This window comes from Lycorma delicatula, chromosome 6 (genome assembly GCF_047948215.1).
Source record: "Lycorma delicatula isolate Av1 chromosome 6, ASM4794821v1, whole genome shotgun sequence".
NCBI lineage: Eukaryota > Metazoa > Arthropoda > Insecta > Hemiptera > Fulgoridae > Lycorma > Lycorma delicatula.
Genome location: NC_134460.1, coordinates 116,776,647 through 116,801,858, shown reverse-complemented (window position 1 = coordinate 116,801,858; position 25,212 = coordinate 116,776,647). Strand labels below are relative to the sequence as shown.

The 25,212-nt window shown below is 29.6% G+C and overlaps 2 protein-coding genes across 4 annotated transcripts in view; both read right to left on the bottom strand.

The window, feature by feature from the left end:
• ry (xanthine dehydrogenase rosy) overlaps nt 1-8,136 on the bottom strand; it is a 99,664-nt gene extending 91,528 nt beyond the window's left edge. The window contains exon 1 of the mRNA XM_075368360.1: nt 8,015-8,136. Coding sequence (XP_075224475.1) covers nt 8,015-8,074 — 60 coding nt within the window. The 5' untranslated portion in view covers nt 8,075-8,136. The remainder of the gene's footprint in view (nt 1-8,014) is intronic.
• Nucleotides 8,137-13,041: 4,905 nt separating this feature from the next.
• Nucleotides 13,042-24,355, bottom strand: l(3)87Df (cytochrome c oxidase assembly factor COX20 lethal (3) 87Df). Of its 3 annotated transcripts, none has more exons than XM_075368357.1 (4): nt 23,968-24,355; nt 20,275-20,514; nt 18,935-19,110; nt 13,042-13,298 (listed from the first exon to the last, which is right to left on the bottom strand). In XM_075368357.1, the coding sequence occupies exons 2-4, from the start codon at nt 20,497-20,499 to the stop codon at nt 13,160-13,162; spliced, it is 540 nt and encodes a 179-aa protein (XP_075224472.1). In that variant the 5' UTR covers nt 20,500-20,514; nt 23,968-24,355; the 3' UTR covers nt 13,042-13,159. The 3 variants fall into 3 exon arrangements, with proteins under 3 accessions (XP_075224472.1, XP_075224474.1, XP_075224473.1); XM_075368359.1 differs by having other exon boundaries at nt 13,042-13,310; nt 23,968-24,332; XM_075368358.1 differs by lacking the exon at nt 20,275-20,514 and having other exon boundaries at nt 13,042-13,310; nt 23,968-24,268.
• Between the last annotated feature and the right edge of the window lie 857 nt (nt 24,356-25,212).

The following is a 25,212-nucleotide window of genomic DNA, read 5'->3' as shown; positions in this document are numbered from 1 at the left end:
ATATTCATCATCCTCTCTTAGTCTTACTATTTTTTGTTTGGTTTTAACATTTTTTTCGGTTTATATTTATTATCTTCTCTTAATTTTTTTATTCTTCCCTTGTTCTTGACATTTTCTTCCCCTTAATATTCATCTTCATTGTAGTTTTTTGAGATATATTTCTTCATGTTATCTTTCTTTTTCCTGTTTGTTTCTTTTTCATTTTTGATAATTCACCAAACAATCCAATAATAAAAACTGAATATTTTACACTGTCAGGTGAAATTAATATATTTAACCAGTATACAGGAGTTTACTAAACGGAATAGTTTAATTAACTTTTGTTTATACGACACACCAGAAATCTAAAACTTTTGTTAATCAGAAACTCACGAAGATACGAATAATACGAATATTTCATGTAATATTGTTGAATTAATAATTGTATAAATATTTGATGTTAATGAAAACTAATATTTCAGCAATTGTGTAACTGTCCACTTTATTAAAGAATTGGAGGATAGTATCTCACTTTCAAATGATATAAGTTTAAATGAAGTGCAGCAAAAAATATATATACGTAATTTAATAGGCGTACAAGGAAATCAAGTGGTATCCACATCAGATTTTTTCACAAGGAAATGCTTCACATTTTAACTCATAAAACTAACAATTACTACAATATAAAAAATTAAAAAATCGATGTGGTCGCCATTTTGAAAATTGTATGTTTACAACATTTTTTTTTATTATTTATTTGAGGAAATTGGTGTAAACGTGTGTACCATGCATTATGATTCCTTAAACCGAATTTGAGATATAAATGTTTATTTAAAACACAAAATGTGGACAGGAGAATAAAGGGGAAATCACCATTTATTTATAAAACACTTTTGTTTATTTTGATACATAGAATTCAAAAATGAATAGCTAGGTGCATTTTTTAACTAAACCCATATATTTATTTACTGATTATTAACAGCCGACAGGAACAGGAATATGAGGCTAGGTTTTATCACTTCAGCAACTAGTTTAGATTTTTGTGTAATCCCTAATCAGTAAACAGAATCCTTGGACAGTTCCATAGGCACAAAGAATCTCTATCCCTAGTTGCTCATGACACTTCCCCAAGGATGGAGGAGCAACAAATAAGGAAGGAGTTATTAATTTTAAATATGCGTTGTAACAAACAATTTAAACCATTGTAGCAGTAAAATAATATTAAAATTTCTATGTTGAATACTGTTCATCTTTCTTCACTTCATTCTTTTATTATATATCTTGACATGTTTCAGAACCACTCCATTGTCTGAAACGCATCAACCACTGCCCAGGTTCTGAAATGCGTTAACATATAATAAAAGAATGAAACTACGGAAGGTAAACAGTACTCAACATAGAAAATATAGTGATCTTAGCAAAAAAGAAAATAGCAATTATTAACTGCATAATAACAATTTTAATATTAAAATTATTACTTCAATAGACTTATCTTTTTATTTTTTTTACGCTTTACTAGTAATCACTACTTCATCAGATGAGTACATATTTATTAAAATCAAAAAATTGTTAAATTTAGAAAGAGAAGGAAAATTTGTTTTTTCCCATTTATTTAATACAGCTGATTATCTACAGCTAGCTATTATAAATGTTATGAGATTAGAACTAATGATTTAGAGACTTATCAGTGGATGGGCAATGCAAACAAGTGCATTTTTCAAAACTTTGACTCCCTCTGGAGAGATCCCTAACATTTCAATCAAAATTTCCTGAAAGACGTCCCCCCTAACTTTTGATGAAGAACTGAAATCAGGACTCAAATCCTAGAGAGGCAAATAGTTTGGATTCATCCAAACTGAATTGGTAGATTACTCGGTATAAATTTGATTTAAATTGAATTATATAAATTAAATTTATATTTATTATTTAAATTTAAATGATAATTTAATAAAGTGAATTGTTATTATTATTCAATTATTATTAATTTTAAATTTATCTGAAAATAAAGTGATATATTTATTATTTAAAATAGAAACGAAACATGAATCCTTGATGTTTTATTAGACATAAAGTTTAAATGTTTAACCACATTTAATCATGTTTAATATCATTTACTCTATTTGATGAAGTAATAACACTGATAAACATAATTTTTGTTTCCTAATATGCGATACATGATTTTAATCTGTTTGTTGATGCTGAAAATAATATGAATATGATCTCAAAATCTTTCTGTCATCCACCACCTTTGAAAAATTTTTAAATTTTAATTAAAGGATTTTTTTTCATTTTTTAATGTATACTTTGCATTTTATGTTCCTATATTGTATTTTGTTAGCTCATTTTTTATTGTTTAACTTTGTTAACATAATTTAATTTGTAAGCTATAAATAAGCAATACTAGAAAAATAATTAAATCATATCATAGTCACATATTATGACATCACATCTAATACTGAAGAGTAATCCTTCATGGACAAGATTAATCATGTCTGTGCAGGTCAAAACATGTAGCTGAAAACATAGCTGTGTTGTTTGTATTAAGCACTGGATTTAGGAATGAATTAATTTTGTTCAGTCTTACTGCTGTCTTACGTTTGTTGAGTACATTGTCATAATGCCTCAAAATTGTGTAAATGATGTGGATGCCTTTTCTTATGTATATAGTGAGTTTACTGTAAAATAAAATAGAAAAATATGACACCTTCAATTAAAAAGGCATATCATTTGTACTTACAATGTAAAATTGGTGATCAGAATAAGACATGGGTTCCTCATAAGTATGCACTAATTATGCTGTATATTTAAGAGGATGGCTGAAAGGTACAGGAAAGGCTTTGCCATTTGGAGTACCTATAGTTTAAAACTAAGGGTGATAGAAAAATTGTATTTACAGATCTGTAATGTACGCAAAAAGCAATTCAAGAAATGGTATCACACTTAGAGAAACATTAAACATTTTTTTTTTTTGTTTATAAGTGTAAATGATAAAAAAGCAACTGGAAAACAAAAAAAAAAAATGGGTTTTTATTAGAATTATATTAAAATATATTTTTTTTATTATGTATAATAGTTGTAATGCAAATACAGATACATACATGTACATACACAAATACTAACGCAATCTAAATTATGAATGTGAATGTATAACATTTCCAATTTAAAAACTTGTTTTAGATTTAACTAAACATATATCCTTACAAACAACGTAACTGGTTTATCATTTATTTATTTTTATCATTACTTATAATTAATGTAAACTCAAATTTTAATTAAAAAAAGAATTTTTAGGTTATTATTAGAAATCAATTACATGAAATCATTGTTTTGTAATTCTTGTTATTGCTATTGAGTATTACATCAAGAAGATAAACAAGAGCTTCTTATTTACATTCTGCTTATCAATGAAATAAGTTTCATGATAATATAATCAGTATTACGACAAATATATAACGAACATATATAACAAATGAACATATGTAACGAATATATAACAAACATATAACGAAAAATATGATGACGTAATGCCACTAATTGAATAATTAGTAAAAAATATATACAATTATTATTACTAAAAATAATAATAATTACGTAAAACATTTTCTGTATTCTTTTAATAGTTTTTATTAAAAATATAGACAAGAGTTTTTATATTTCCATTGTTATTTATCAAATAACATAATAATTAACCAACATGTTAAAAACAGATTTTTACGATACAGAAAAAAAATTGAGAAAAATATCACCACAGCAATAAATTATATATTAACATCAGTGGTGGGCTATATAGAACAAACAAAATAAAGTTGTCGTCAAGCAATTCCCCTTCTCAAGTTTAAAAACAATTTTATTGTAATATTTTTAGCATCCCCTACTTATTACTTATACTTCTCCTACTGGTATGTAGATTGCTAGAAAAAACATACAGATGTTAGAAAAAAAGGTACAGAAAGGTATCAGGTGAGTGCAGAACCTCTATCTAGTTATCACCTATTATCTTAAAAAACTGTTTACATAACACTGAGGGCATAGAATAGAAGAAAGTTAAAAATTTTGAACAAAAATAGGAATGACATGTAGAAAAAAAAGAATCGAGTTTCTTTTACAAGTAACTGTAAAAGAAGGTAATGTGGTAAGATAAGTTGTGGTACAGAAAGTTCTAGGATGTAGTCTGTTCCCTATATTTGATTTAAATGTAGAAGATACAAGTGAACCAAAAATAAATGAGGGTTAAATAGAAATGGAAATTGAAAATGAAATAATAAAACTTCAGACAAAAAACAGATAAGCTTCATTGAAAATGTTGAAATCAGAAATGCATACGAATATGAATTGTATGGATTCATTATTGAGAAGAAATTGGAACTGGAACTGACAAAAAAAAATTCTGGTTATAGGGAAAAGTGCTAAACCCAAATGTTTTCAAAATTTGAAATCGCTTCCTGTGTATGTACGAAACTAACAAGAAAGCTTGGATGACTAGTGATATATTTACGTCTTGGTTACGGAAATGGGACCGTGAATTAAAGATTGAAAATGACAAAATGCTGATGCTCATCCACACGTTGAAAATCTTTCGTGTATAAAGTTAGTGTTCTTACCACCGAAAACAACAGCAGTCTTACAGCCCTTACATCAAGGCGTGATCAAGTCGGTAAAAGTCCACTACAAAAAACACCTAATTTTACAAATAATACAGGATGTAGATAAAAAAAAGAAAACACAGATAACTATACATAATTATGTTAGAAAGATCATGGAATGAGATTTCTCCGCTGACTGTAAAAAATTACTTTCAACGTGCAGAATTTTTACCACAGGCTGGCGAAGTTATTGACGTTGCATGCGAAGAAGAATCTTTAGCGGAATGGGACAATAGTCTGCAAAACCAATCGTTATCAAATGCATTGTTTGAAGATTATTAAGATTTTGACAAAGATTTGGAAACGCATGAAATTGTAACAGATGATGATGTAATGGCTTCCGTACTAGCAGAAATAGACGGGGACGTAGGTAATGACAACGAAGGTGGACATCAATCTGAAGATAAGGACATCAATCTGCCAAATCTTTCGGAAGTTTTAGAGGGAATGAAAACCGTTTGCCGGTCTCTCAGTTTTACAGCAATTACTAATGAAGAAACAAAGAGTGTTTGTTTTGATTCAGAAAAGAACTGTATTACAACATGAAATGTTCGAAACAAAGCAAAATAACCGACTTTTTGCAGGAAAAGTAATTTTTACTATTTTTCTCTATCTTCTTTTACTCTACCGTATTTGTATTAAATACTGCATATTTTTTAATATTATTTTATTACGGAAAAAAATTATTTTTAATTTTAATAATTATTATTTTACTGAATTACAATACCCGTGTAGATGACATATTAAAATAGTACCACTAAGCTACCTAAACATCGTTATTGTGACTATAGATTACAATAACCTAAAATCGTCGGTTCCGTGGAGGTCGCTATAAACGATATTTACTGTATCTTAAAATGCTTGAGTGTTTGTATTAAATAAATAGTAATGAAATACAATTTTCACGCCGTAAGAAAAAACATTCGAGAGAAATAAAATAAGGCTAAACCAAGATTCTTCGTAATCATTATGAGCAAGTTAAGCTTCAGACTCATCGCAAACGATGTTTGCGAAACTAACTCTGCGACAAAGCAAGCGGCCGACGGATGGACTTGATTTCTTGTCGTCGGTGAAAGCAACAGCACCGTCTGACTTACCAAACTCAACTGTTACGTAACGAATTAACAACGCCCTGTCTGTGTTATTTACCTTTCTTGAAGTGCTAATTTTACATTATCGATCAATAATTAGAGTATGTCAATTTCATTTTAATTCTAAGTCTATAGCAGAATTTTAACTGGAGTTATAAAATTTTGTTTACGTTAATGGGTTTTTTTTTTAATATACTAATAATCGTTTACAAAACCGTTCATCTTTATTAATAGTGTAATTTTATCTTCTTATGTGTATTTCATTATTATGATTGCAATTTTTTTTTTTTTTTACTTTTTTTTTAACGCTTAACGTGACGAATATTACACATTATTATGAATAACAAGTAACTATTGTATTTGTTTAAATGAAAATAGAACAAATGAGATAAACTTTTACAACGATAATTATCTTAACTAAAAGAAAAAAAACAAAAACAAAAAAAATCTTAAATAAATCGTAAATTAAACTTCTCATATATAAATAACATTAAAGGAAAATACACGTCAAGTGAACCTTTATAAACGTTTTCCCTCTTTCCTAATCAATTACAGAATTGTATAATTACATTTTTTACTTAATAAACTTTTAAAATAGAGGACGAATTTCTTTTTAAACAATTTACTGAACTGTAATTAGAACCTGATATCAGTAATTAACAGTTATTTTTTTCATTTTGACCTTCAAAAATCGTGCTGGTCGCGTTCACCCACGACGACCGGTTTTCCGTGATATCTGTCCTGAAAATGGCGAGTGTTTCGTTGCGAAAGCTGCTGACAAATCAATTCAAACCCTGTTGCTATCGAAGACAACGTTAATAACGAGAGCAAATTGAACTCTGATTCCTGGTGTGGCTTACTAAAGCGATGCGCTACAAACGGAAGGACTCCTGTCATTTAACTGAATCGTCGGTACCATTTGGTTGATCCTTACTGCGGTGCTCATACTCAAACCGTTGAACGTTTATGGAGCTCGCTGAAATGGCGGAATAAACAGTACAGGAATTGCCAGGCACCACGCGGAATCCTAGTTCGCTGAACTCATGTAGCGTCGTACGATAGTAGACTGAGAACCCGTTCTCGAAAATAATTTCTGCAATAAGTCACTTGGCCGCCACATATCAGTCAGTAAGTAAATTTCCCCTGGTTGTAAAGTTGAAATAATGCAGTAAATGCGTAAATTAACAATGAATAAAGGAATTCGTTGAGAAAAAGCCACCGTTTTGAAGGAAACAAGTAGTGGTGGGAGTATTTGCTAAAAGTAACAAAATTTATTATACTATACAAGAATTATACTATATAAGATTATTTTCCAGAAAACATTTGTAAATACGGAAACAGTAAAAATGATTGATTTATGATTTTCACTGATAAGTAAAGATAATAAAATTACAAATTTATTTTACACCTACATTGTTTAGTTAATTATTCATAAAAAAAATTGTAAACTGTATAATATATGCATGTATTACAAGTTTGAACTTTGCGAAATACCTGACGCAAATTTAAATCAATTTGGAACGAATTTAAAAAAATTATATTGAAACATTTATTGAGTGGAAAATTAAATCAAAATTTAAAACTGCATTCCCTAAAGATAGGATGGAAATAGAAAAAAACATCGTTATTCATAAGGGATAAAACAGGTCTGGGTAACTATCGGATTTCACCCAAATCAACTAGTTCTAAGTAAGAATTTTTTACAATTCATAAACAATAATTCTCTAAATAAAATGTTATTCTTAACTCCACTAAAAACATAATTCACTTGATTTAAAACTTCTTAATTTTAAATCCTTATGTTATATAATCGTATATATTTATATGTATATGTGTATTATCATTTGTATATATCATGATTCGAACACGAGTTCTCGTTATATTTACAGGGAATGCACTCTGCGTTTACTACCTAACAGCAATAAAAGTCTTAAATTATCTGCCAACCTTTTCTGTAAATAGTAATACTTGTACTTTATATGAACTATACTCAATATACTTTATAAGAATGTTTTGGGCAATCTTTCAACGATTAACTGCCAGATGAAGTGTACAAACAACTTTTTAACGTTTCATATACCACCTAATCTTGTACTTAACAACCAACATAAACAATAACAATGAAACTAAACATAATTAACCTTAAAAAAAAGAAAAAAAATTAGGTTAGCCACGAATAATGTTGAAAATTAAGAAATTATAATATACATCAATAACATAAAGATGTGGATAAACAATTTTGTTAGATTCTTAATATTATAATTAATAATATTTTAAGAAAGTACAAAGAAATAGTATTACCTTTTTCCCATTAACAAAAAAAACTAACGTGGAGTAATTGTCAATAAACGGCTCTCCCATTATTCACTGAGTAGTTACGTAAGTCTGGCGGTTTGAACTCGATGTACGAATAACAACATCCCTCTCTAGTCGTGCAATTGAAGAACAGTGGGTAATACCAACATTACAATGTTAAAAATACCATTCTGCCTTTAATTATCACTATAATAAAGAAAATCTATTTAAAATGTATTAGTCAATTAATTACATTTATTATTCATATATCGTTAAGAATTTACTAAGAGAGCTCACCGGCATTATTTGCAAGCAGTCTGTTTTCCCACTAATTGGATTATTCATAATACAGTTCGCTTCTAACATTGAAAACAATAATTTTGCATTACAGCATTCTATCCTTCTGTACTATACTATATATTTTCTGAAAAAATAATTCGTTTTTGTGACAGGTAGTAAAATTTTTACCGCGATTTACAAAAAGACTTACGGGAAAATAGCGTTTTGTCCGAAACAGTGACCTTATTTTAATTAATTACCGACACGCGTCTAATTATCGTACAGATTTGAAACTGTTCTCGTTGTGGAGAGTATTAAATAACGTTTCAGGTGGTATAAAAAATTTTATCGTACCTGTTCAACTTCCGGACTCAACAATTTTATTAAAAAACATCGCTGAAAAATGCGAAAAAATCTATAAAACATTGAACAACGAAAAATCGCTTCGAGGTGTTTTGGCTCCTGTCCTGGGTCACCTTGGTCCCAAACTTCGTACCTGTAGGTGCAGCGGTCTCTGCGCTGTACCGCACACACATACACAGACATTGCCTGTGCTATCTGGGCACAGGCAAAAAATATAGATTACTAGAGTAGTGCCTTGAAAGTTTTGTGGTCATTAGTTCATAAAATTAGATTTATTGGTTTTTGGATTTTTTTTTCGTGAAATTTTCTAATTATTTCAAAAACTCCGTTGCGATTTTTTTTCTCTTTTTGTTTTGGCAATTTTGCGTCCCTCAATTTTTTTACTCCGTGCCGACGTACGGACTGGACTAATGTTGTGTTTGTCTAGTCCTGCAATCGGTCAGTTGGTTCTCCCGTGATGCGAGAACAGACAGACAAACTTTCGGTTTTACATATACAATATAAGAATATTGTAAATGGTGATATAGTCACTCGAGTTTGAAGCCCGATAAAAAATTAACTGATCAGCTGGTTCAAAACAATTCCACCATAATTGATATAATCTTCTTTTTCATTTGGAGATGTTGGTTTATTTTTAAATTATATTTTAAGTTATCTTTCTGTTGCAAGAATGAAAGATATTTTTTGAGTCTTCAGTCACATAGCTTGAATTTGATTGCTTGCTACCAAAGAACTACTGTATCAATCTTGCTTAAATTCATTTTATTAACTAGAAGCAAATTCATTCTATTAACTTATCATCTACAAAATTTCAGATCTGTACATGTAAATATTTATGAACTAATGTTAAATTTGTAAAACCATTTTTTCTTCAGAACTATAATTCCTTTAATGAGTTGTAATATATTCAAACTAATCAAATTGCTGCTATAGTTATCTCAAGTAGAAAATCACAAATTATAGCAAAGAGATAGTACTAGCATGTAATGCAATATAAAACTTTTTGGCAACAAAATCATTTTGGCAACCATATATACCCACACATATCCAGTCAAAGAAGAGAACTGATCTACTCTGTACAGTTTTTCCTTCCTTTAGCAGCTCAGTTAAAAGAATAAACCTATAAAAAGATTCAGTTTAAGGATAACTTTCAAAAAAGTGATAATCATCAATTTAATACAATGATCAACACAGGGTTGACCCATATTTTTATTATAAAGTTATGAAAACAAGAAGTTTAAAAACTGAACAAAAACTGATAAAATAAGCTAATTTATTATTTAAGTAAATGGTAAAGATCTATTAGTTACGAGATGATAAATAAATAAAATAGGCTCCCTTATATAAAATTTGAGAAGGATTGATGCAGTAATTGTTATTTAATACTAACCTATCAAATTCTTGATTTTGATAGAAAATTTTTGATATAAGACTAAAAAAATAGTGCCTTTTTTGTTCTAACAAAAACATACCTTAGTAAATTAAAGCGTCAACAATACCAAACGCAGAATAAAATTGTGTAATTTTGATGTGAATTGTTTTTTATAAGGTTTAAACTCGAGGGCATATAATTCTGTGATGGCAATTGTTGTAAGCGTGCAATTATTTATTTATCATTATAAAACAGTATTATATTATACTGTTGGTTTTATATATAGGCTTGGTTAGCAAAACTTTACTGTACTGAAAAAATATTATAAATATCTCAACAGTCACAAAAATTCTTTCAATTGCTTCAACCTTACTTTTCTGTAGACATACCAATCTTGAAATCAATGTACAATAAAATGCTACCTTGACTATATAATAAACCCGTTTATATACAACAATGCTTAGGAATAAATCAACTAACTGATCAAATCTGACAGTCTATATGTCATTAATACAAAAAAAAATCAAGAAAATTTATATGAGGTTTGGACTAATAGCTTCCTATATAATCTTTTGAATATTTATATAGTCCAAACTCATACAAAAATTTTATTGTTTAGTCCAGTGTTTGACGGTAAAAATAAAGTATTACCTCAGAATTCTTTCAGACATCGATTTTCATAAAAATTTGTAATTAAGCTTATCTAACCCTCTGTTTAAAAAGTTATATTTTTCTAATTTTTGCTTTTTGTTTTTTTGGGGGTGAAAACTATTCCTTGTTAAAAAAATTCAAAACCATAGATTTAAATGTTTAATAGTTTGAAATCGTGTTTAAATGTGTGGAATAAACGTTCTTTTATGTTGTGGAATATAATTTATAATGTTTTACTATGTTTCAACCCTTAGAAACCACCCTTATGTTGAAATTAGAAAAAAATTAGGTTTCAACAGTTTGAAATGTTTTAAGGTGCATTTATAATGAATTAAAATCCCTTTATTGGTAATAATGTAATTTATGATTTATTGCGTTTCAACCCTTAATAACCAACCTTATGAAAAATTTGTTAAAATTATAGATGTAACTGTTCTGCAGCTCAAAATCATTTAAATGTGTAGAATAAACATTGTTCCATATTCTGAAACATAATTTATGATGTGTTACAATGTTGCAATCCTTAGAATCCACCCTAATGACAAAAAAAAACATAGTTTTCAGCAGCTTAAAATGTTTTAATGGTCCATTTATAGTGAATTACAAACTTTTTATGGTTGTTAATGCAATTTATAAGTTATTGCAACGTCCCAAACCCTACAAATCAGCTTTGTGATTAAAATTTACATGCTCAGAAAATTTCATTGAAAAAATGTGACTGGTTTTTCAATGATAACTTCCTAATTTTTAAACTATCCAATCACTAAAAAAAAAAACAATTTTTCAGGGAATTTCAAGGGCTACAAGGCAAATAAAATTCAGACTCCTTGAGTCTTTCCTTTTTGAGTTTAAAGGGCTTGGGAAAGGTGGTTCTCACTCAAATGAAAACTTCTAACGGTGATATCTCAATCAATTTTTAATCTACAGAAATAAAAAAATATCCAAAATTCTCAGTAAAAAAAAAAATTCATTTTTATACTCTAGCATTTTTTATGTATTTTCTTCAGTTTTGAATTATTGTTAAAAAAAGAGAAGTTTTTAAAAAATTTAAAAAAGTTTTCAAATTTGAATCACCTTTTTTCAAATCTAGGGGCATTCTAAACCAATCAATTCCAATTCTTGCAGAAAAGTCATTTGTTTCACTGCTGATTTTTCTCTGAAAAAGCAAGACAACCATTTTATTTTCATCAAAACTCTGTTAATTTTCATGCTAATAACTTTTACCAAAGCTAGTTTTAAAGGTACTTTCAAGTACTTTGAAAAATACCCTATAATTTCTCCTGGAGAAAATTTCCATTTTTTCGTTATTTAACAATGAAACAGTCGACTTTAAAGTTTGGGGTTTTTAATTTTGGAAAATAGTAGACATCTTTGATACCTCCGATATAAGACGTACAAAATACCAAAAAGTGTTTTAAATACTAAAACAAAGGGAAAAAGAAAAAAAAGCAAAGAGAAATTTCTATTTTAAGATGTGGGTATTAATTTTTTGAAAAAAATTTTTTCATTATTAAATAAGCAATGTATGTAAAATTTGCTTCAACAAAGTTTTCTCTAAAATGCCTCTAAAGAAAATCTAAATTGATTTTTTTTGCAATATCCCCCACCCCTTAACAAATTTAAAAAAATGAATACAATCAATGCCTCTCATACAGAAATATTTGAGCCAAATTTGAAGAAAATTGGTTTGGTCAATTCTGATATGGCCCAAAAGCAATGTGACACACAAACACACGTACAATTTTTTCGTCTAGATGAAGTAGCTGAACCTAAAACCAAAAGATTTATGGTGAAACCAAACTTTCACCTTTTAATATAGCTGCTCTAGCTATATTCAGTAAAGAAAAAAGAATCATCACCTTTGATGGTGATTGTTTACACAATTTTCAGACTTTTAAAAATACATTCTAGTGTTTTACAGGTTTTTCAGATGATACTAGAGAAGAAAAATACATATTTCCAATCTTATCTGTATACATTACAGTATTTCTGCAAAGTACATAATAGTGGGATAATCCTTTTTTTGTGAAACACTATAATAATATTTTAAAACCCAAAACTATATTTTAATGGAAGCAAACCTTATGATCCTCTGTTGCATTTCATTAAGAGACATAAAAAATAGAAACAGTGGTGAAGAAAAATGGAATTCCAAATTAACATTTATAGTACCATAAAAATGGGAATAAAAAAATAAACATATTTCATGAAGAGTAATATTTGGTATTTGAAGTCAAATTTTGTATGCTTTTCTACAATCAGTTTTATAATAATAATAATAATAATAAAAAAAAAAAAAACATCAATACCAACAATATAAATTTTCCCTAGAGTAAATAACAGGTTGCTGTAATTTAATAGACATAAATAATACTTATAAAGGATTTATTTAATACAAATAAATAAATAAAATAATTCTATATATAAAACTAGTTAACAAGTAACACAAAATTATTCTTAAAGTTTAATGTTTATTGTTATATGTTTTAATCATCTTCATTTATATTAGTTTTTTTTTCTATTTCACCAATATCAACATCAGCTATAGTACCTTCAAGTACAATTTTTTTCTCTAATAAGTGCTGAATTTTTAATAATTCAAATTTCTGTTTTGAATAATTATACCTGCAATAAAACCTATAAAAATAAATATAAAATTAATTTTAACATAATAACTACAAAAAATTAATAAATCCAAATAATCTAGACAAATAATTTTTATGAGTAAATAATCAATGAGGTTATTATACCCAAAACAAAAAAAAAAGAAGAAAAAATGGTAACTCTTTTGATTGTAAGTAAAGCTAATTTTGCTACAAGTTTTGTAATATTAAACACTTAATGTTATGTATAAGATAACACTAACATCTGTATAAGGTACATAATTTTGGGGAAGAGCACTAGAATTGTCCATAAGTATGACTAAGTCTGTTTCTCATTACTTTTTAATAAATTGTGTAAAAGTTTTAATTTTTTGTTACACATATTTAAGCTGTTTAGTGGAAAATTGTCAACCAGTAATATGCTGTTTCCATTTTATGTAACATTAGTTGTGTTCTTGGGTTACATGTACTAAGAATCTACCTGTTCAAAACTGGTGTACGTGATGCCAAATATATCACAATGTATTTGAGATTGGGCCTAGTCTAACAAGTTTGTTGCTGAGGATAGGTTGTTTGTGGATCTCTCTTCTTGTAGAGGCAAGGAGTACATTGGATGTTCAAAGATGTTTTAAGTGTTGTAAGTATTTGGTCATACGGCTAAATTCTGTCAATATGCTTCATTCTGTGTGCATTATGGTGACAAGGGTCGCAAGCATGAAGAGTATCCTAAAAAGACTGAGGCTTCTACTTGTGTAAATTGCAGAAGGTTGCACAAGGGCTGCAAGCTCTTGGTCGATAGTAAGGGCTGTGGTTGTTATTTGAGAGCTGTTCAGATATATTTTAATTCACTGCATGGTTAAGTTTGGACAGATAAATTCTCAAGGTGCTTACATTGCTCAGAGCTCAGATCGAGTTAGGTGAAATTATTAAAAGGAGGTCCCTCAACATAATTTTTCTGCAACATCCATATATGGTACAGAGTGATCTGCCAGGTTTTATTGGTTGGCAAAGATTTTATACGGAAGTAACAGTGTGTCCACAGTTCTGTGTAGAAGAATAATGGATTGTGTCTTTTTGAGGCAAGTTTCTGATACACATCGTGTCACTGTTAAACTTGTTATTAATGGTTTTGATCTGTATTGTTAGTTCATTTTTTCGATATACAGATCCCACTGAGTAATTTTTAGAAAGGTGGGATAGAATTCTTGGTCTTGTTGGTAAACTGTCCTATAGTGTTAGGTGCTGATGTAAATGTTAAGTCGCTCTTTGACACAGTGGTGAATTAGTTGGAGGCTTTGTTGTGCAGTACAGATTAGAGGTGTTTAATGTTTTCAGTGAGTTACAAACATATGCTGGAATGGTAGATGGAAGGAGATTGTTTGCTGGAAGATGCAATGTTCCTGTTCATCAGGTGTACTTCCTGTACAGGAAGGCAAACTGGCCTAAATTTGTTAATATACTCTAAGCAAGATTTCGTGTCTTAGATCGAAGTCTGGGTGATATTCAATTGGAAGACCCGACCTGGCAGAAAGATTCTCTCTGGCATTCATCGATGCTGCTGAGAATTGAATTCTCCGTAGTTCAAGTGGAGAGAGAATTGCTCCTTGATGGACTAGACAGTTTTCTTTGTTGAAACAGTCCATGAACCATCTCCAGAGAGCTGCTCAATAGGAGAGTGATCCCGAATGGTGAGCAGTTTTTGGTAGATGATATCGAAGGCAAAGGTCTGAATATTTTCATTTGATCAGAACATCAAAAAAGGATTTTTGGTGTTCTTTTGTTAAAAAGCAAGGAAATAGGGATCCTTGGGGTGTTGTGTATAGAGTCCTGGGGCATATGCATAAGAAAAATATTCTTTTGTTGACTGTGTCGACCCAGCAGGGTTGTTGTTTCTAATAAAGCTGAGATTTTAAATAATCTATTGAATGACTTGATGCCAGATGATGTTGTGACTAATGAAACCCTGTATCATCTGCAGGTCCAAGAGGAAGTTGCTGCTTTCTATTCTGATGTTTTATCTGCGGAAATTACAGTGGCAGAAGTACATCAGGTAATTTACAGTTCTGTAGGAATAAAGCCCCAGGTTTTGACAGAATCATGGTGGAGCTCCTTGACCTTTCTCTCAGAATTATTTTGATACTTTGACTAGAATTTTTAATACGATTCTCTTTGCTGGTGGTTATTTCCCAATTTGCTAGAAAAAAGGTATTCTAAAATTGATGTTTAAAGGTGGTGACAAGGAATCCACTGTGAGCTCCTCTTATAGGCCTTTAAAGATCCTGTCAGTTATTGGAAAGGTTTTTGAGAAGGTATTGTATCTTCATATCACTGATAGACTGAATTCTAGAAAGTTGTTGATGGACGATCAGTCTGGTTTTTGCCCAGGTAGGGGCACAGAAGACGCTATTCTTAGGGTAATTGGTGACTCATCATCACAATCAGCTGATTTTAAAGTCGAGAGTTCTAAGGTTCAAAATCTAGTAAAGGCAAATACTTTTATATGGATTTGAATACTAGATCGTGCATACCAGTGTTCTTTGGTGGTTGGGTTTCAATTAATCACATGTCTCAGGAATGGTCGACCTGAGACTGTACCAGACTACAATTCATTTACAGTCATACTTATCATCCTCATTCATCCTCTGAAGTAATACCTTATGGTGGTTTCGGAGACAAACAGAAAAAGAAAAGAAAAAAAAAAGAGTATGTCTTAGATATCTTTTTGGACATAGCAGGGGCTTTTAATAATTTTGGTGGCCCTCTGTACCATTTCAACTGCAGAAGTGTGACTGTATGCAGAATGAACTGAATGTGTTATATATTTATTTTCAGAAAATTGAGATGTTTTTGGAACATAAGATGGTATTTAGCCCAGAGAAAACAACGATGATGTTGCTTAGGGGCAGACTAGCTGACCTCGTGTATCAATGGCGGGTCATTGAATTAGATATGTCTCACTGCAGAAGTATATAAGTTATCCTTAATGAGAATCTTTTTTCAAGGAGCACTTTCAATAAGCTGCCAAAAAGGCTTGTTCTGCTTTCTTTGGTGTTTGGAGAGCAGTTCACTTTGATTGGGGGCTTAATTTCAGAACCGTGTATGTTTTATAAGTGTGTATGCGTAACTGTAATGCTGTATGCTGCAACTGTCTGGACTCATTGAATGAGATAAAAATATTACAGGAATTTTTTTTTGAGAGCCCAGTATCTCTTATTCTTGTCTGTGATTGATGCCTATAGGACTGTCTGTCAAGAGATGGTCCTTGTTATTCTGATATTAAGTCCAGTTCAACTGAGCGCGCCAATTACTTAATAATGCTAAGAAGTTAGGCCAACTTACCTCTGGGTATAAAAGAACAGATGACCAGGGTTTCCATTTATGGCAGGTCAGGGGAACTGAATCACCCTGATGGCTTTTACATGCATGGAATTTTTCTCGAAGTGAAAAGTATGCAGGTTGTTAGGGAGATTTCCCCCAATCGGCATATTACATGGTGCTTTTCTAGATAGGTTTGCCAGATTTGATTTGATTAATTCAGGCTTGTGTCTGGAGTGTAGGGCCATTGATGATGTGCATCATGTCTTATATGTTTGCCCCAGGTACAAAGCTGAATGTACCAAAGCAGCTAGAGAGCTTGCGTGGTTCTGATCTGCAAGTTAATTGGAAAACCGAAAGAGAATGGAATATAGATGCTGATTTCCTTAGATTCTTGGCCTTGTGGAGAATGGTTGAGGGGGTTTGATGCTGTTGTAGATGTATAAACAGAATAGCAACCCAGGTAGCTAAGGTCCCGCCTGGTTGCTTACTTCATCAAGATAGGTGTTTTGTCATCCGAGCCCTGGTTAGCTTAGATATTTACTGCTAGGATGAGATGGATGTGTGGAGAACTCTGTGATGGGGCATTGTCGGATGGTGTAGGCATTGACCTCGCTCCCAATAGCAGACTAGAGCAGAGAGAGACAGGGCATGTTTTCACTAGAGGCTTATTAAATGTCTGAATCCGTTTCTTAATTTTTAAGTAAATCAAGAGAACTTTGAATAAGTTGAATTGTAGGACAAAATTGACACTGTTGCCATCAACACTTGTTTTGTTGGTATAAGGACAGTATTTTTGGCATTTAGAGACTCAATCAAGTAATGATCTGAGTGCATACTCTTTTTTCTTTTGTATGTCTGTTTAGCCTCTGGAACCACCATCAGGATTACTTCAGCAGATGAATGAGGATGATATGTATGAGTGTAAATGAAGTGTAGTCTTGTACAGTCTCAGGTTGACTATTTCTGAGATGTATGGTTAATTGAAATCCAATCACCAGAGAACAACGCTGGTATTCACAATTTAGTATTCAAATCTGTATAAAATTAATTCCCTTTAATAAAATTTGAACCTTAGAACTCTTGACATCAAAATCTGATTTGCAGACACATTCACGACTACACCAACCCAGAGGGTTAGAGTGCACAGTCTAACTGAAGTTAGTCATAGGAAGAGTTTTTGTGTGAAAACTTAGATGTTAGAGGAAGGTGCGGCAATCGCGCTTCTGTGTCAGTTAATTTGATAGTTGAGAGTTGTAAGTTATGCTAGGTGGTAGTGGTTGGAAAAGACCATACGAAGGTGATAGTAAATACACTGATGGAAATGTCTGCTGAGGCATTTACATTGGTGGCATTCTGACAGAGGCCACACTAAAGACTGAGTTAACAAGTTTAGAGGGTCTAAAAGACGACCTCTGGTAAAGCCTATCAGGACTAGGGAAAGAGCGGGTGGTGTGGCGAACAGAATCATTACAAAGCAGGTGTCTTCCCCTGTGAGAGTCAGAATGTAAAAAAATAACCTAGTGCAGTGATGCTCATTAGTAAATTCAGACCTAATTGCCCTTCCTAATGCATACAAAATATGTGTACTGTATGCATAACTGTATTGCAAGCATCCACAGTATTGTGAATGAGGTACAAGAGCAGCCCTGATCTTGCCCATCTGACTGAACTACATTAATGAAGTATTCTGATTCTTTGCAGATTGTCAGTTGCATGTATTGTCTGTGTACAAAACGCTACATACATTTAATAAAACAAAATTACTCTGTAACAATATTACCAAATTATCTGTTGTTGCTGTTACTGTTGTATTAACTTATTATAATGTAAAAAAAATTAATTCACCTTGTTTATAAACATAACAAAAGTATTTAATAAATAAAATTCTAGAATAGCTCATTCATTGCTACTAATATTATTACTACTATATTCTCTCTCTCTCTCTCTCTCTCTCTGAGTAAATGAAAATAATACCTTCCCATTTGATGTACATTGTGTACATAATACTCAATGAACGGATTTGAATGAGCAGAGTGCAAGAAACCTTGAATCACTTTAACATAGAAAAAAAATAGATATTCAAAAACAGCTAAGGACAATTATTACACGGAACTAATTAAATAAGTTTCTATTATTAAAAGTTTCTAATCAAAGTTTCTATTAAAAACTTTTCTAATAAAAAATGTATCCTAAAGGCTGAACCTAACATTTAAAGTAAAAAATACTTATTATTAAATCACTAACTGCAGTTTATACTACAGTGTAGCTAAAATGTAGCTACACTTTTAACAATTATCAAAAACACCATTTTATTACAAATAACAAAAATCTGTTATTTACCAATAAGATAAAGTAGTAAGGAAAAATGAACTGTAGCCAACTACTACTGCATTTCGAACTTTGCTGGTAAACATAAAGTATGAAAGCCCCAGTCCTAATCCAGAGTATACTCCATATAAGAAACTATTTCGAAAGCAAGGTATCTGGGTTACATCTCTTCCAAATAGATAGAAACCCTGCAAAAAAAGAAAAACTATAATTTAATAAGAAATACTTCATGAAAGATAAACCAATAAATCATAACAAACAAAATTAATCAAATCCAAAAGATGGAGTAATAAATTAACAATTACATATATTCATTAAAACATATATAAATTTTATTAAAAAAATAATTTTCGAAGTTGCACGGTACTCAATTATATTTGTCTTAATCATACATGTGTTTAATGGTACCTTCAGTTGAAACCATACACGAAACAAATTTATAAGGTTTTTTAAATGCTGACCAAGTGATGCATTACTTCTTACAGATTGATTTCATTTAGATCAATACTGTGCATCCAACAAATTATGTTTATGACTAAATTCAAGTCTTTATCAAATAAAATGACAGGGATTGTAAAATAAAACTTGTACAAGTAGAAAACTATAACAATTTAACTATTTAAATTAATGATTTAGTTTTAAAAACCAATATATAAAAAATATGGTTAGTTAATAAATGACTAAATAAATGGTTACTTTTAATTACTAAATAAATTATGACTTAATTTTTTATAAGATCCTGTCTTTGTCTTAAGAGTTCTTCTTAAGAAGAACTCTCCTTCTTAGGAGTTCATCTTAACAGTTTGAAACCCACATAATTTTCAACACTCTCTTCTAAAATCCAAATTCTATTGGCTAAATTTTTATCTTTTTGTTTTCTTATCTGCATTTCATTGTCACAAAGTGGTGCAATTGTTTAATTATTTTTAAGAATCCCTTTTATATTTCTAAGTTATGTTTTTTATTTTTGAATAACTCTTTTAGAAAATACAATAAATCAAGTTTGACTATGTTTCCTTGTCTTCAATTTTCTTTGTGCACACACTTCTTTCATCCTTTGGGATTGTTGTATCTTGTCTTCTTGTGTCTTTCTTTCACCAATTCATGGAAGAAAGTGGACTACATAAAATATTAGCAGACTTTTATCTCCACACTTTCCTTACAGCACTTGTAATTTTAATATAACATAATGAAATTCAACAACTCCTGATAAATGATATTCCCTTATCTTAATGTTATAATTCCTCATCATTCAACAGTTTCCTTTTATTTCATCTTATTAATTTTTTTTAAAATCTTAAACTGAACTATTTCCAATAAATTTATACCTTTCAGTGTTAGTTTTAACTTACATTTGGTTTCTGCCATAAACAACAATGTTGATTGTGAATCTTAACATTTTTTTTCTCTTCTTGAATTAATACTCCATTCTCAAATTTGTACCTCATTTCCCATATTTTTTCTTTGATATATAGTTGAAAAGCAATTGTAAGATTCATCCTTGCCTCAATCCTTTTTAAATTAAGATTGTGACTTTCTTTCTCTTTTAAAGTTACTTGATTATTGTACAAAGGCATTTAAATCCAATTCTCCTAAAAATATTAAACATTTTATGTAATTAAATGATTTCTCAGATCCAAAAATTATTTGCAGTATTTTTTATTCTTAAGCATGCTTTCTAAATTTGTGTGTGGACCAGAGTGGCCTCCTCTGCACTTTATAAAACTAAAATGGTATTCCTCCAATAAATCTCCCAGAACACATTCTACTCTCATCTGTAAATTAATTTAGAATTTATTTTAGTCATAAAAAATATGAATATAAAAAGAAGGAAGTAATAGGTCACAAAATTGTTCTTTTCATTATTTTGTTAACGGATCTAGAATAAGTGTATATAAAATGTGTTTTCTTGCTACCATAGTTATTAGCATCATAACGATCAGAATTACATTAAAAAACTAAACATTGAAGGTATGATAGAAATCAATATGCGGGATAAACACAATCATCAAGATTCTACAAGTTATAAAATATTGTAGGTACACCCCATCATACTGAGTCATTCCATCACATTATTTATAGGGAGAAAATTCTTGAGATAAATTGTTCAATTATTAATTTTTCTACATTATACAGGTTATAAAAATAAAAACATATTGAAGAAAACAAAGCGTATGCAAAACAGTCTATCTTAAGTTAAGAATTAAATTTTCATTAAGAAAATTAAAGGTATCTTTAAAATGAAGCAATGCAATCTGAATTTTAATTTTGCTGCAGAAATGAAAATAAATACAAAACTCTAGGAAAAGATCACAGATACTCTAGGATGAGATCCTAAAACGCTAATGTTCTGAATGGATTTTAGGATATTATCCCAGAATCTTGATAAAAGGTATAACATTTTTATTGGCCTAAATATTAGCTAATGCCCAATTTCAGTAATTAAATTTCTTATTTTTTTTTTTTCCACTGGCGAGAGAAGTAAATGATAATGACTTCTCTCATGATACTGAAGAGATGCCAAGATATGATTGTAAACCAAATAATTTAAGTAAAAGATACAAATGTTTGATTTCACCATTCAGCATATAATCTAACTAATGGTATTATAACTTGATTTCAGAAGGATTCAAAGTTCATGAAACCTCTGGATATACTTCTACCTCTCTTACAGCCAGTAGAGATATACAGTACATTTTAAATAACATAGCAGCTTCTCATCTTTCCCTAGAATCATACATGACTAACTAGAGTGAAAATTTGAATCAGTGTTATTCTTTTTTCTTAGTTCACAAGAAAAATATCACGTTATTATGAATATAGTCTTTTTCTACAACTAGTAAAAATAGTAGGACTCATTTTAATTGAAATTTAATACATTTAAACATTATGATAAAAATCAATTTATGTGCCTTTTGATTAAATAACAGGAAAATTTTCAATCAAGAAAGAAATCTAGCTACACTGTTAAGGTAGATGAAATTTTCAAAATTGGGACAATCAATAATTATATTTTAATTTAAAATTGATAAAAATATATTTTTCAGTAAAAATGCAAGATCTGTTCGGCGAGTTTTAAGCATTTTACTGAATGAACACGATTGACTGAGAAGGCAGCATAAGTAATTAGATCTTGCCTTATATAAATTTTCATTGGAACTGCAAGGGGGTAAGAGTAAAAGCAATTAAGTCAAACTGGTGTGAGGGATTAAATGAGTACTTATTTTCCAGTTATAAATTCAACAATTTCTCTCTCAAGCAATTTATTTTTAGGTGTTTATAGAGACTGATGAGCATTTTCTTATTGAAGTTCCTAACTATTCTTAGCGCACTTTACTGAAAAAAATTAAGCTGCACATCTTATGTCATTTATGAAAGAATCAATTATTTATTCCAGTCACTGGAGCACATATTTATGGTTCAAACTGAGAAATGAAGAATTTCAGCATTTTCAAGTAAATCACATGCATAACATTATCACTCCACAATTAGTAGTTTACATTTAAATCAATAAGTCTTGGGGTTCTGCAAAAGAACAGAATAAAAGCACCAAGGATATGCTCATCATCATATGCAATAATTACTTATCTGAATTTATATGATAAATTTCTGACAGCAATGTCATTGATGCCATTACAATACTGTAGAACTTTCATACATATCTGGAATGTGGGCAACATGTAAAGCATCACTTAATGAACTAATTAAATTGATGGAGTATGTAAATAGATTATTTAAACGTCAAATATTTTTATTTACATGATTGCATAAGTTGTTAGATTATGCAAGTTTAAATTTACATTTTTACATAGTCAGTCATTCAATGACTATCTTCACATGCTAGTTTCATAAATAGTAAGTAGGTTGTGGTTTGAAACTCTAAAGAAGTTTAATAATAATTAATTTCAAAACAAAATAGGTTAATCAGTGATATACTGCTAATGCTACTGGTTAATAACTAATTAATGCAGTATCAATACCAGTAAAATACTGTGTTTCACACAGATAAATATTGAGGGGCATCACTAGCACCCCCGCTGGCAAGTACGACAACTAGACAGAGGTGATGACACTAACTCTAAGATCTTTATAATAGTTTTTTGACACTTCCCACACCTTCAAATTCATTTTATGAAATAAATAAGAACGATATATTTAAAAATGATTGTGTTTAAGAATCCTAAATAAAAATGTAATCTTATGCACAAAACTTTAAACTCAATTATCATTCTTGTTTTTTATTAGAGCACATCAAAGTCGCACAGTAACTAATCTAGAAATATTCTTTCTTCAGAAGTGATCTAACCAAGATCAGCTGATCCTGATTAGTCAAGAACAACTCAGGAACGGCTCAACCACTTTACATCAAATTTTAATATGCACAATCTACATTTCAATGAAAATAAATTCATAGACATAGTACATTATATATATATATATATATATATATATATATATATATACTATGTCAATGAATTTATTTTCAAAATAAGTGATCATTTTTTTTTTCTCAAAAAAGATTTATGACCAAGTATGACTTTATGGTCCGCACTACTTTTTGGATTAAACTTTCATTTGATAATTTGCTGCTGCATAAAGTTTCTTTTTCATTTCAATATATGACATTTTTATTACGTCTACATCAAACTCTATGGGTAATTGTTCACACATACAACCATGCTTTTTCAAAAAAGAAATTTGTCTCCTAATTTATTTTCAAAATTAGTGATCATTCTTTTTTATACAAAAAAGATTATTTAGGAGCAAGTATAAACTTATCTACATGGAACTCTATGCACAATTAAATCTTCAATTCTATGCAAAAAAGAAATCTGAACACATTCTGTCAAGCTTAAACTTTCATTTGATAATTTTCCTTCTACATAATTTCATTTTTATTTCAATATGAGATAATTTTTAATAACTCCACATACATTTTCAATTCTATGGAAAAAGTGAAATTAAAACACATTCTGTCAAGCTTACAAAAACATAAAAAATACGAATGCTTATAACTACATTAAGAAATTACTGATAAATAATACCTTTTCAGACCTAACATCATCTTCGTTGGCCATTTATATAAATTATAACAGTACAAAAATGATTACAAAATGAACTTAACAGCTAAATTGAGGTTATATTTTGTGATGGGATCTCTTGAATGAAAAAGTAGTAACAATTCGATATTTGAAATATTTCGAGATATCTCGAATTACTACCTGCATCATTCAAATGATGTTCTTGCTTGGAATACATTAATAATTACTAATGTAGACGAATAAATCAATGTTATGAATGATTAGTAAATTTTACTACTACTTTTAATTCGTCACTTGCTCGTATTTGGAAGATGTATAGGCCGAATACTTTAACACACAATTAATAATTCCGGCAACGAGACGTATTTATTTTTTAACATAATTTCTTGCTACTTTGTTCACTATGCTAGCCCCCACTCCTACTAGTAGTTGAAAAAAAAATTTAATTTGAACTCACCTTAGACTGTATGTCATCATTTCCAGGTCTTAGAAATTAACAGATTGCCACACTATTATCATACCACTTTCACCTTTATTAATTACAGAAAAGAGATCACTTAAATAAAATGCTAGAATTATATATTATTATTATTTTTTTTAATTAAAAAGAGAAGAATTTGATGCAGCACTGCTAAATTCTTAACTACAAAAATAATTATTAATTAAACTTCTTTCAGAAAATATGGTAATATCAAGACGATCAAATAAAAATAAATGATCTCAATCACTTTCAAATGTCATTTATAATTTTTTTTAACATTGGCTTACGATCTATTTAATTTTATTCACAAAAATATATATTAAATTATGGTTTAAATTTTTGTTCATAAATCTAAAATTGATTAAACTTAATATCAGGTAAAACAAGTTATAAAAGACAAATCAGTTTAAAATTCTGCATTAAAATAGCCATTTAAAAAAATTATTTTGTCCAGGTTTTTTGGAGATTGTCTATTCCTATGCAAATCAGTTAACTGTCCAGCTTAGAAAATACTCTTTCTGAGGGAACTGATGTTGCAGGTATACAGGAGTATTTTAAATTTAAGTATTTCATATAATTCAGGTAATGAATTTTTATGCAATTCCCAAAATTCCAAAGGACTTTTCAGTCTGTTTAGATGTGGTATTTCCAAATATTGTCGTATTTGCAATATTCCGGTTGTTCCAGGGGTAATTATTGTTTGTACTTTACATAATTTTTCTTCAAATAAACTTCAAAGACTGTTGTTAGAATTTGTTGTGTCTGAG